Raw genomic sequence first — 13,086 nt, 5'->3', positions numbered from 1 at the left:
ACTACCAGTGCAAACTTGGTAGCATATGTGGTTATTCCTGAATAAAAGAAACTGGCTTCAATTTGCGCAAGTCAAAGCACCAAATTGTGAGGCCAGAAAGATGTTAATTGTATGTCAAGCCTGAACACAGCAGGGTTGATTCTTATTGGATTTTTCATCACCCTGCAATAATACTTCCTCTTATTTGCATGGCAGGCAGGTGCATATCATGTCACAAACACCAGTTTGGCCATACAACTGAGTACTGGCCTGTCTGATGAGTTAGCCTGCTTGGTTTGTGATAAATAACACACAAAATGATATCAACTTTGCTGGTATGACAAGGTCTTTATTAGTTCATAGGCCAAGTAATACAGAATGTCTTTTAGACACAGTGTACACCAAGACAAGATTCATGAGAAAAAATTGCTGTTGTTGACTGGTTACTACAGTCTATGGATAATGACAGAACTCAGCATAGAGTAAACATGAACATATAAATAGTTGTAAAGTAAAAGGAAACAGTACAGAGTTAAGAGACAAAACACAGCACCCCCGATGGCTGGTGCGGACCTAATTAGACAGTGTGAAATCGAACACTCACAGTGCAACACACATGTAAAATGCTCACACACTACACTGGTGTACATGCCAAATGGCATACTGCCTAATCATCTGTGCAACAGACCATTAGATGTAGCAGCTTTCCAGTTGCTTCATCCTGGAAATATTGATGCAGGAGTTGGAGTACCCAACATTACAGAGAGGATGGAATGACCACTTGGCATTATCCAACATCTTCTGTGTGGAGTGTGATGCACCTTGCTCTCTCCATTAGACTAGTTTTCAACAGACCATTCACTATTGCACCTCCCTTCATCATTCTAACCCAAATGCGCTTTCTCACCATCCGACATGTCCAGATCCTGAAATTGATCACGCGGTGATAATTTGTTTTCAGGCAGACACCCAACTGGAGATCCTTTGAAGAGCTCCCTGTAAAATCCCATGACATTGCTACAGCATCTAAGAGTGACTCACATTTTTAGTGGGTGCAGTGATATGTCCTGTCAAGTTTGCCTTCCAAGCTCTCAGATGCACAACCACCTGGCCCTCATTGTTTGTTTCATCAATGGCACCAAATTCAGGTTTGGCAAGGTGTGTCATACTCCATACAGAAGGTGTTGATTAGTGCCGAGTGTTCACGCCATCCTTCCTGTAATGATGGGTGCTCCAACTCCTGCATCAATATGACTTTGATATTTCCAGGATGAAGCATCTGGCAAGCTGTTACATCTACTGGTCTATTGCACAGGAGGTTAGACAACGTGCCATTTGCCATGTGCATCAGCCAGTCCCACCTATTTCATTCCCTTCCAGGTCAATGCTGATACAACCATGGGGCCAAATTCATGCTGACTTCATGGACTCTACTTTGTATTTCTTGTGGTTAATCTCAAAATGGCGCCGAATGTATTTTGCAATTGTGTTAGTTCCATAAATAAAGGTAAATTTAATGACAAAGCGTGTGCATCTTGCAAAAATGTTGGCTGGTATTGTGACCAGTTATGTATTGCAAGTTAAATCGTGTTAAAAGTGTCTGAAGAAAACTGTGGTACATCTATAGCCTGTGGCAAAGAAACCATGTTGACGATGGGTAAACAGAGCAGTATGAGTTCCACAAACTTACATTTGAGACTTCTGATATTTTGATGAAACATAATAAGATTCTTACAGCTACCTTCACTTCCCTGATGCAGGTCTGTTTGTCCATTCACACCAATTTTCCCTGTTGCACTCAAGACCGTGTGCAGGCTATCATGTCTCTGCTGACACTGGCTACTTACAAAGAGCTACGACATTTCCTCGGCACCATCAGTTATTATCATTGGCATCTGCCTTCTGCGCCGCTGTTCAGGGACCCCTCACGGACATGCTAACAGGCAAACAAAGTTCTAGTATCAAACCCGTCTCTTGGACTGCTCCGATGCTAGAAGCCTTCAAGGCTCTGAAGACTTCTTTAACTCCGCTGTGACACTCGCCCACCCCGACCGCTCGACCGAGTTATTCATCACTACGGATGCCACTGACAGGTTTTCGGTGCCCTTCATAATCTAGCCCACATGGGGTTCGAGCCACCACATGTCTCATGTCAGAACGTTTTGTTTGGAAGAATATCAAATGGGGCTATCAAAACTGGGTACACAGATGTGTTGCTGGCCAGTGCAACAAGATCAGCCACCACATCTCCCCACCTCTGGGCAAGTTCGACATTCGCGTAGGACGATTCCATCATGTACACATTGATCTGATCGGGTTTTTCCTCCTTCAGAGGGCTATAGATATATCTTATCAACTATCAACTGTTTGTCTCACTGGGTCAAGGCTGTCCCTCTCCCTAACATTACTGTCAAGATGGTAGCCAAGGCTTTCAGTGGCTCGTGGATTGCTCGCTTTGGGTGCCCGATCACTATCACCACTGATCAGGGTCGACAGTTCGAATCCTCCCTTTTCATCATGCTCTGCAATATCTGCAGTGTTAAAAAAATACGCACTCCCGCCTATCACCCACAAAGCAATTGGTTGGTAGAGAGATGGCACCGCACCCTCAAGACGGCCCTTCGATGCCATGATTGTCTCTGGTCAGAAGATCTCCCGTGGGTGCTACTTGGTCTACACTCGGCTTATAAACCTGACCTACAGGGGCCTATATCCAAATTTGTTTTTGGCAAGAATCTGGTCCTACTGGGGGAACTTATTCTTCCTCAGAGTAGCAAGGATCTTCCCCCCTCGCCAGATTTCATTAGCCGGATGCACACGCATTTTCAACAAATGCGTTTGCACCTGCCCATCAGTCACTCACCACCCAAGGCTTATGTTCCCACCGCACACTCTGACTGCTCCCACATCATGCTGTGTGATGATGCAGTTAGGCAGCCCCTTCAACCTCCTTATCTTGGCCCCTACATGGTCCTGCGGTGGCGGGACACAACTTTTGATATCATGATTAAAGACCACACACAGACAGTTTCTCTGCATCGCCTGAAACTGGCTTTCGTCGATCCTGATGGTCTCACGCCACTTCAGTTGAACTCTGCAGACAATCCATCCTTGATCAAGAATGAAGATGTGCTCCCACCAACCTCACCGCACGCCTCTTCCGCCGAAGACTGTTCACCACTGTTCGCTGCTTTCCCGACCTCACCCCATTTCACCCTGCGCAGGTTTCGTGTCCTCACCTCCAAAGTCGGAGACACACACACCTACTATCAGTTTGTCCTGCAAAGTGCCACCACACAGAGTGAACGACGTTTCTATAGTGACATTCAACGACTGAGTTCTCATTCTTTTGACAGATACCAAGGTCCTGCCATCGGATGGTCCCTTACACGTCAACATTGCACACAACCTCACACTTTTGCATGAGTGTGACTGAGCATCTCTACGTGCTTTCATTTCTATGGACTTAAGAGCCACACACGCCTCCACCACCCCGTCGACTGCCACTTACTCCCGGGCCAGTCGCCGTCTCATCTGGCCATGGTGGCTGACTGACTACAAAGTGGACCTGACCTGCCTCTCACCACTCTGGATGCCCAACCCACCTCATTCAAGATGGAAGTACCTTTGGTGCGCCTGCCTACGCGCACAATTTCCACCATCGTACAGTTTGGTTTGGGGGGGGGGGTGCTGTGTGGCGTCGCTGTGACATATAAGGAAATTGTTTTCTATATCCTGATTACCGATCCCATTCCCATAAGGTCATTACAGACAGAGGACAGGCTCAGATTTTTTTTAAGAACGGGGAAGGAAATCAGCCATGCCGTTTCTAAGGAGCCATCCCAGCATTTTCCTAGAGCACATGGAAAACCTAAATCCAGATGTCCAGAGGTTGATTTGAACTGTCCTCTTCCCAAATGCAAGTTCAGAGTGTTATCCACTATGCCACCTTACTCAGTCCTTGACTTAAGAGGCTCCTACCCACAAGGTATTTCAATTTATATACCTTTTTTTGGTCATTTAGCAAACCTGCACACATAAATTAGAACAAAAGGAGAAATGCTCAAGTAGGGATCCTGAGACCACTTGACAGCAGAATATACATTTATTACTTGAGTTTATACATGCTACATGTAACATCCTAAACTTATCTGAACTCTTCTTCCTTGATTACATATTGTATCTCTTTTTGGTAATTTAATGACTATATTATTATTTACCAGAAATACTGTAAGGATAGCAGCAAGCTTACACTGAACAATACTATGTACATCACTTGTAATCAGAATATTCAGTTTTTCAGTTTAGAGAATCAGGTAATTTGTAGGAGTGATGACTAATAAGGAATGACTTTTTTTGGGTTTTAGAGATTCCTGTTTCATGCTTTGTGTGTGATGGGAACTTGTTCAAAAAGATTGCACCATCCTCCAGATATTCACTTTCAATGCTAGGCTATACTGGAATTATTTTTGGGGCTAATAAGAAGTTGTGAAATGAATTTTTATTGTTAGCAGCAAATATGATTTACATAATGGCAAGTGCTTAATACTTCCAGTATATTGGAAGAGGCTCTGAAATATAAGTAAGTATCTACTTCATATAGCATTCTTAGTACTAACTTTTGCTGAATAATTACTTTCACACAAGAGTGCCTTCTCTATACATATTTTTATCGCATTGAATAATTTATGGTTATTTTGTCTATTTTAACTCACCTTTAAGAGAGTCCTTATTCTTGTATATCGCAATTTGTTACGAAGATTTTGAAAAAATCCATTGAAAGCATAGAAAGGTTCAACATCATTCTCATCTGACAACATAAGACTTAGATCAAAGGGGACATCATATGACAGATCCCCTGCATCTGCAAGAAGTCCTGCATCTGTTAGTAACTTTGCACGTGTTATTGCAGATAATCTTGTGGAAGAACCCTTAGTCTTTAGATGTTGGAGGATGAGTCTCCAGTTTGCTGGATCATAGTTAACAACAAAGAGACCTGCAAATCAACAAGAGATTTATTTGTGCTCTCTGACTACCAGATGCAACATCATCATGCAAATAATAATAATAATAATCATAATCATATATAAGCCCAGATAAGGTATTGTTCAAATGGCTCTGAGCACTATGGGACTTAACATCTGAGGACATCAGTCCCCTAGACTTAGAACTACGTAAACCTAACTAACCTAAGGACATCACACACATCCATGCCCAAGGCAGGATTCGAACCTGTGACCGCAGCAGCCGTGTGGTTCTGGACTGAAGCGCCTAGAACCGCTCGGCCACAGCGGCCAGCCCGATAAAGTATGCATGTTGACACCCACAGAAGCCATAAAATAGTATACAGGTCACATATTAAGGCACTTCTGATGCTGACTACTTCAATTGTTATTATGTTGATGCTTATGCATTGATCACTATCAGAAATCACTTGATACAGGATGATGGTAAGTTCATTCTTACCTTGTACTTCATAGATCTATTTCTGATGACATATAATATTTTTCATTTGCTTATATAGTGTAGAACATGAAGTGTGTGTGACTTTGTTTAATATGCTGTTTTCTACACGAATTCCTTATGTAAGGACTAGGATTTTTTTCTGATAGTCTTTCAGATAGTTTTGTTAAATGTATCATATGAAACGAAATGCAATAGGCAAAAGTGTTGTAAGAACTAAGGAGCGACAGAGGCATCGGTAGTTGTTGGGTCGAACAGTGTGTGGCAGTCAGTGGCAGATGGCATGTAAGCATGGTGGTATGGAAGCAACTACTGTGTGTAGTAATGCTGTGCATTTAATGTGTTGTTAATACTGGATTTTCTTGTGTTAGATCAGTTTGAAATTTGACTCTATGATGGATATTCTAAACTGACGTCGTATTATGCAAATGCCGTTGGTTTTTGCAGGATGATACATGTGGCAGTGACGATGCACTTGTGAACCGACAGTATAGTTGGCAGTTTAGAATTGAGCTGCATTACGTAAACTGTGAATTTAATATTGCCCATTTTCTTGACTACGATATATGGCATGTACTAAAACACTAACAACCAATGTGGAAACTGTGAACTGTGTTGCTACATAAGTGATTGTTTTCATGGGAACAATTTTATTATGAACTATGAATATTAACAGTAGATGGAATGTCTAACTTCGCAGTTGGCAAGTTATAGCAAATGAAGTGTTAATTTAAACACATCATGTGGTCTGTGCCAAACTATCATGTATGAAAGTTGCAGTTGAACTAATATGACCTACAGTTGCAGCATAAGCAGTTACTTTGTTCCGCCTTATGACAAATGGATGCTACGCATCTTATTACCACCACCAGCTGAAACAGGATGTAAGGAAAGAGGATATTTTAATGCCAAGGACACAACTGGATGAACTTACAGGATTCATATCAGCAACTTCAAACTGCTTCTACCACTGTCGCCACATCATGCTGACCCAGAACAGCTAAGACTCAAAACCATTCCTCTCTTCGAGAAACACAATTGTAACCAATTCAATTGCTTTATGCTTTGTAATAGACTATCCCTTAACGTTTCTCTCTATAAATAAAAGTAGTGTATTGTAAAGACTATTTACCTTCAGTGATTGTTGACCCAACCCCTAACAGTAGTTATTGCCATCATTTATTTGTTTTTGCTTTTCAATGTATTTGTATGTACTATTCATTTCACATGTTGTATGCAGCTTTTGGAATAATGTGCTTCGGTGTGTATATACAGTAATTTAAACAGGCTGAATTTATGTGTTGCACTGTGAAATGTGGCCAAACATGTAAGTAGAGGCATCTGCCATTGAAATTATTTACACTGACCAATTACAAAGAAGTAGCTTATTTGCCATTGGTTCACGTTAGTGTATTGGCGGGAACTTTGAATGTGACAGTTGTCAAAGTATGTGATCTTTGTTTAGATGCCACTTAATGCCATATTCCCATTCATTCATGTTTAGGTGCAAATTTATCTGGATTTAACTGTTACTGGTAAGCAAAATTACAGTACACTGTGTCATTATTTGTCAAATTAGCTTCAGATTGTTTTACTGTTTTCCACTATCATAGGATTTTATTATCAGGATTTTAACAGGATTTGGAAACTTCTGATACAGTGGTGTGCTTTTAAAGTTTCCTGAAGTAAAACAGGTTTGTGGGATTTACACAATATTAATTTTCTTCATGCAGTTTTTTGTTAAACATTTTCTGATTACAAATTCATGGTCATAGTAAATCTCCAGGAACCATTTTCTTCACAGTCAAGAGCAGTTAAAAGATACATTGACTGATGGTGAAAGGAAAAACTCTGCTGGAGAAAAGAAAGACATATGCATGTTAGTATGCAGAAGGAGGCAAGGCAACCAAAGAGCATCAGGAAGTGTGAGTCATTTGATATTCTCAGAAAATACTATAAATCTAAAAAGCTTTCAAGAAGCAAAAAAAAAAAAAAAAAAAAAACACTATCAAAACTATCAGGAATCTCAAGCAATAATATGAGAAGGAACACTTAACTCAAATAGAAGAGGACTTCTGAGAGAAAAATATGCTAACTTTCATAGCAGAATCAAGACTAACTTAAACAGATATGATCCACCAAACCTCAGCTGTAACAACAAGAAAGGAGAGGTAGTATGCTGGCATGGAAAACAGTTCAATTTTGATTGAGTTCTTTGAAATGCTCCCAAACTGTGAAGCGGTATCTGAGGCATTCAGCTACAACTAGAAACAACCAAATCTTAACTCAGAACACCAACTGTAGAGTAGATTAGAAGCATAATTATTACCTTGAAGAATAGTAACACTACTGTGGAGGACGGTGTAGAGTCCACTATCTGTTTGTGGGGATTTTCTGGTGTGATTTATTAAGAATTTATTAAAAATGGAAATGTTTCTTTCATGTTCAAAACTGTTGTCTGTCCACAGTGCTGTTCCCATCGCCTACATGCTAGAAACAGTCTGTGTTTCAGGCCAGAAGTGGTTTGCAGCTGTCGCATGCTTTGTGAGTGGTGCCTGCAATGTCTGATAGGAAGTGTGGGAAAGATATCACTTGCGGCTCCAATAAATATGAACAGAGTTGAAGAGGTTACTTTCTCAGCCTTTGGGCTGACAGCAAGGACCTTTACTTCACTCTCTTATTCTACTTTTGGCCTTTGGTCCACTTCAGCTCAGCTGCAATGAGTCCTACAGAGGGTTGGTGGCATTTACGTCATCCTTAGGTGTGCTCCACGTATTCCATCAATCATAATATCTTAAGTTATTACTGACTAAAACTTGTTCTTCCATTCAATTTGACAATGGATGCACACCTTTACAACAATCCTGATGATCAGTGTCACTCAGTTTCCCACCCTCTGTACAGTTTTGGTGACAGCGTAGTGGGAGACCCCAATCTTTAGTTTTCATGGCTAAATGTTGTGGAGGCCAACCTTGCTGCTGGTCAGTTATAACAGGTCTGGGCGCAGCTTAGCCATGGCTAGCTTTTACCCATCTAAGTCTGGGCATGAGACAATGTGTTATCATCATCAAGATGCAGTCACCTCCTTCGACCACATCATGTAGCAGCTTGTCACGGGTCCTACCACCACACCACCACTGAACAGTTCGTCCTGCCGATGCCAAGAGACTTGGCTTCATGGTGGGGCATATTTGCTTCATCACCACCACCTTAGCACTGCTATTTCCTTGAGGGTCATGGGCTCCTCGCCATATATGAGATATTGTGGCACCATTTCAGTGTTCCACATTTAATATACATGTCATGCACCACACGTACCAGTCACCTTGCTGATGACTTGCCAGTGGAGGACATTGAGAACATTGAAATCAAGCAGAATAGGAGAGTTGTTTTGGCTTTACAGGCTGTACATTTCAGAGCATGCAGATCTTTGCTTTGCTTTGTCATGTTCTTTTTAGCTATAAATCTGAGTGTTAGTCATTGTAAACTTACCTACCACATGCTCACAGCTACAGAGTGGAGCAGAAGATGGTAGTGAGGACACATTTAAGGTTTTGTGGGAACAGTAAATGCATGTTCCCTGAATAATTATGCATTGGCAGGAGAGTTACAATGATAACAGGGAAAACAGTTAGTACTAAAAACAGATCTGAGTGCCTGAAGGGGCTATGGTGAGGCTAGCGTAGCTGCCATCCTACAATGTAATGTAGTAAATGGTTTTCTCATTGCTACTTTCATCTCTCTCTTTCAAAAAAACCAATTGAGAGTACATTTTTGCAGAATGTACAAGATGTTGGCGGTATTTTTTCATGGCTGGATGGACTCCAGCTGAATGCTGTGTGGTTGATGCTATATGCTGATACATGCATGTACAGAACGTATGTTAAGAAATGCAGAAATATTTGACATGCTGGCTAATGGGTTATCAGAGAGGAACTCAGGGAAGACAGGTGTGAACTACTACTGAAATAAGTCATCCACCCTTAGGCAGAGACTGTTGGAAGACTATGAGCTGTCTGCAAATCGAATTCACAGGTTGAGAGGAGGCCCGAAGTGACATCTTACTGGAAGAGGCTCAAGTGTGAGTTGTCAATGTATTTATCAGGGGAATTAAACCAAAGGTTGGAACTGAGTGTAGTGGCTTCAGTTTTGACCTAACTTGAGGCACTTCATCATGTGCTATTACAAGAGGAGACTGGATGATTTGTTTCAGCACCTTATTGAAATAATGACACACCCCTGCATTTCTGCAGATAAGACAAACTGTAGGCAATGCAAGCAACTGGGTCATTCTGTTAACAAATGCTGGGCTCCTTGCTATCCATATTGTAGGGTGATTGATAACTTAGTTGTTGACTGCCACTGATTGTGTGGCAGATCAGTCTGATGTCAGCAAACATTCCAAACTTTTAACGGCAATGGGAGACCTAACCCGGGAAAATGCCAGAGAGAACAGAGCAGCAACCTTTCCCTGCTTCCAATATATTAAGTAATCCCATAAATTTTTATAGGTCAAAAGAACATAATGTTTCTAGTCACTGGCAATAAACAGGCATTGCAGCTTCCTCACTGTCTCATTAGTGGTTTGAAGCTGGGGATTTTAAAACCAGTGGCAATTCACTTTGTTGAACTGACAGCTGATGGGAGGAAATATGATGGGTTTGAAATGGAGGCATTGTCAGAAAGGAACAGATTTTTTATGTCATTCTGGGAAGTGATTTTCCATGCCATTTTCAGGGTGTCATTGACTATGGGTCACAAACTGTCCAATTCAGTGATGCAATACACCATATTGGTGGGGGAAAAACACTATACTGACGCAAGAAAACAAGAAAAAAAAATGCCTATTTCCCAAGTTTCCACTGAACCAAGTATCTTAGTGGTAAAAGCCAATGCAGTATCAGAAAAGTTCTCTGGGTGGCATCAAGAATCGTAGATCGAGCAGAACTATCTTTCATCCTACATCCTACATCCATACTCCACAAGCCACCTGACGGTGTGTGACGGAAGGTACCTTGAGTACCTCTGTCGATTCTCCCTTCTATTCCAGTCTCGTATTGTTCATGGAAAGAAAGATTATTGGTATACTTCTGTGTGGGCTCTAATTTCTCTGATTTTATCCTCATGGTCTCTTGGCGAGATATACGTAGGCAGGAGCAATATACTGCTTGATACCTCAGTGAAGGTATGTTCTCAAAACTTCAACAAAAGCCTGTACTGAGCTACTGAGTGTCTCTCTTGCAGAGTCTTCCACTGGAGTTTATCTATCATCTCCATAATGCTTTTGCGATTACTAAATTATCGTGTAACGAAGCTCGCTGCTCTCTGTTGGATCTTCTCTATCTCTTCTATCAACCCTGTCTGGTACAGATCCCACACCAGTGACCAGTATTCAAGCAGTGGGCGAAGAAGTGTACTGTAACCTACTTCCTTTGTTTTATGACTGCATTTCCTTAAGATGAATCTCAGTTTGGCATCTGCGTTACCAACGATTAATTTTATATGGTCATTCCATTTTAAATCACTACTAATGCCTACTCCCAGATAATTTATGGAATTAACTCCTTCCAGTTGCTGACCTGCTACATTGCAGCTAAACGATAAAGGATCTTTTGTTCTGTGTATTCACAGCACATTACACTTGTCTATATTGAGATTCAATTGCCATTCCCTGCACCATGTGTCAATTCATTGCAGATCCTCCTGCGTTTCAGTACAATTTTCCATGATTACAATCTCTAGATATACTACACCGTCATCTGCAAAAAGCCTCAGTGAACTTCCAATGTTATCCACAAGATCATTTATATATATTGTGAATAGCAACGGTCCTACAAAACTCCCCTGTGGCACACCTGAAACCACTCTTACTTTGGCAGACTTCTCTCTGTTCAGAATGACATGCTGCGTTCTGTTATCTAGGAACTCTTCAATCCAATCACACAATTGGTCTGATAGTCCATATGCTCTTACTTTGTTCATTAAACAACTGTGGGGAACTGTATCAAATGCCTTGCGGAAGTCAAGAAACATGGCATCTACCTGAGAACCCGTGTCTATGGCCTTCTGAGTCTAGTGGACGAATAGCACAAGCTGGGTTTCACGTGATCGTCTTTTCCAAGAGTAGATTTCTAGTCTCCAGAAAAGTCATTATACTCGAACATAATACATGTTCCAAAATTCTACAGTTAAAAATATTCTTTTTGCTGCAGGAAAATACATTTTTTCCATTTTAAGTGACAATGTACTTTCCCTTGGAGCTGTATAACTTATCAGTCCTTTGGACGGTACAGGTTTCATACATCAACGTTGAACTTCCCAGCACTTTTAAAAATGAAACCCAGAAAAAAATGTATTTTGAAAAGTCCTTTGATGTGTGGCAACATGTGCACTTCATATTTTCCTACTACGAATGTATAGACATAAATTCCACCAAATATAGTATGGTAGCTTCCAAAGCACTGAAATCGAGATTGTGGTGTGCTTTGGTCAGCTAATCATAGTTCATGTCATGTGATCTCACTGACCAATGATAGCAGATATTCAGAGCATATGACATGTAATATAATCAGCCTAGCAACATCACTGTTAAGTAGTGCAATCGTACATGTAGGAAGAGTTAAGTTTTATTGTATAATATTGGTACAGCTACAAGAAAAGCTAAGCTTTCATGAATAATATTGGTTGTCAAAAATTTTTTTACTTTTTTTTTCCTAAGGGTGTGGTTAGGCAGGGTCATAAGAGCATAGCTGAAATTGCAGCAACTGAAAATTACTGACAAGTATGATTATAAATATCATTCCTATGCACAGAACAGTTTTTGGGGTTACTTGACTGAATATATGTTTTGTTGAGCACTTTGTCTTTTCTATAGAAAAGCCATTTACATGTTAAATTACTAAAGAATTCACCTCACCCTTTCTTTTGAGGGATGATTATACTTTTTGCCACCTTTTGTAATTGACCCTTTGTTTTGAGGGATGATTATACTTTTTGCCACCTTTATTGCATGATTTGTAATCCATAAAAGAACAAAACCGAATATGAAAGGATAACTTTGAAGCTTGGTCTTTTTTAGTGTGTGTTATCCTTAAAAATATAACAAATACAAATATGCTAGTAAAGTTTTAAATAATGGCTTAAATGGCTGATCTTCTGAGCCCAAAATTTTTCTAAGTGGCTGGATGTCAAAGTATAAAGTTTTGAATGAGAGTCAAGCACTCAGTGATTTAAGAAATTCATAACATGTTCTCACTCATAAAGAAATTCATGTTCTGGAAATGAAAATGTTGTTTGAAAGTAACACTTCTCAAACCACCATTCGCAACATTTTCCCATGTCCTGTTAGAAGTGTAAACAGTAGTGTCATGCTCATTAAAAGCAGTTTGTTGTTTTGAAGTATTGCATAATTTTTGTCCTAAAGCATCTGACACATTTTGCTGAGATGCTCATGTATGAGTACTGTGCTTTGTCATTGTAAATGACACAATTTTTACTGCTGCAGTATTATTCTGCAGCATTGGACATAAGTACATTTCTTTGCTGGAGTATCAGTTTGTATCAGATAAAATTGCAAAAATTTAACTGAAAACTAAAGCAATGGAAAATTCCTGGTATTCTAAAAAATTTGCAGGTTTTTCATGT

General features: G+C 40.4%; 1 protein-coding gene across 1 annotated transcript in view; it reads right to left on the bottom strand.

Moving 5' to 3' along the window:
- LOC126484820 (thyrotropin-releasing hormone-degrading ectoenzyme-like) overlaps positions 1 to 13,086 on the bottom strand; it is a 297,846-nt gene that overhangs the window by 84,090 nt on the left and 200,670 nt on the right. The window contains exon 14 of the mRNA XM_050108419.1: positions 4,695 to 4,975. Coding sequence (XP_049964376.1) covers positions 4,695 to 4,975 — 281 coding nt within the window. The remainder of the gene's footprint in view (positions 1 to 4,694; positions 4,976 to 13,086) is intronic.

This window comes from Schistocerca serialis, chromosome 1 (genome assembly GCF_023864345.2).
Source record: "Schistocerca serialis cubense isolate TAMUIC-IGC-003099 chromosome 1, iqSchSeri2.2, whole genome shotgun sequence".
Classification (NCBI taxonomy): domain Eukaryota; kingdom Metazoa; phylum Arthropoda; class Insecta; order Orthoptera; family Acrididae; genus Schistocerca; species Schistocerca serialis.
This window is presented reverse-complemented; position numbering and strand designations above follow the sequence as displayed.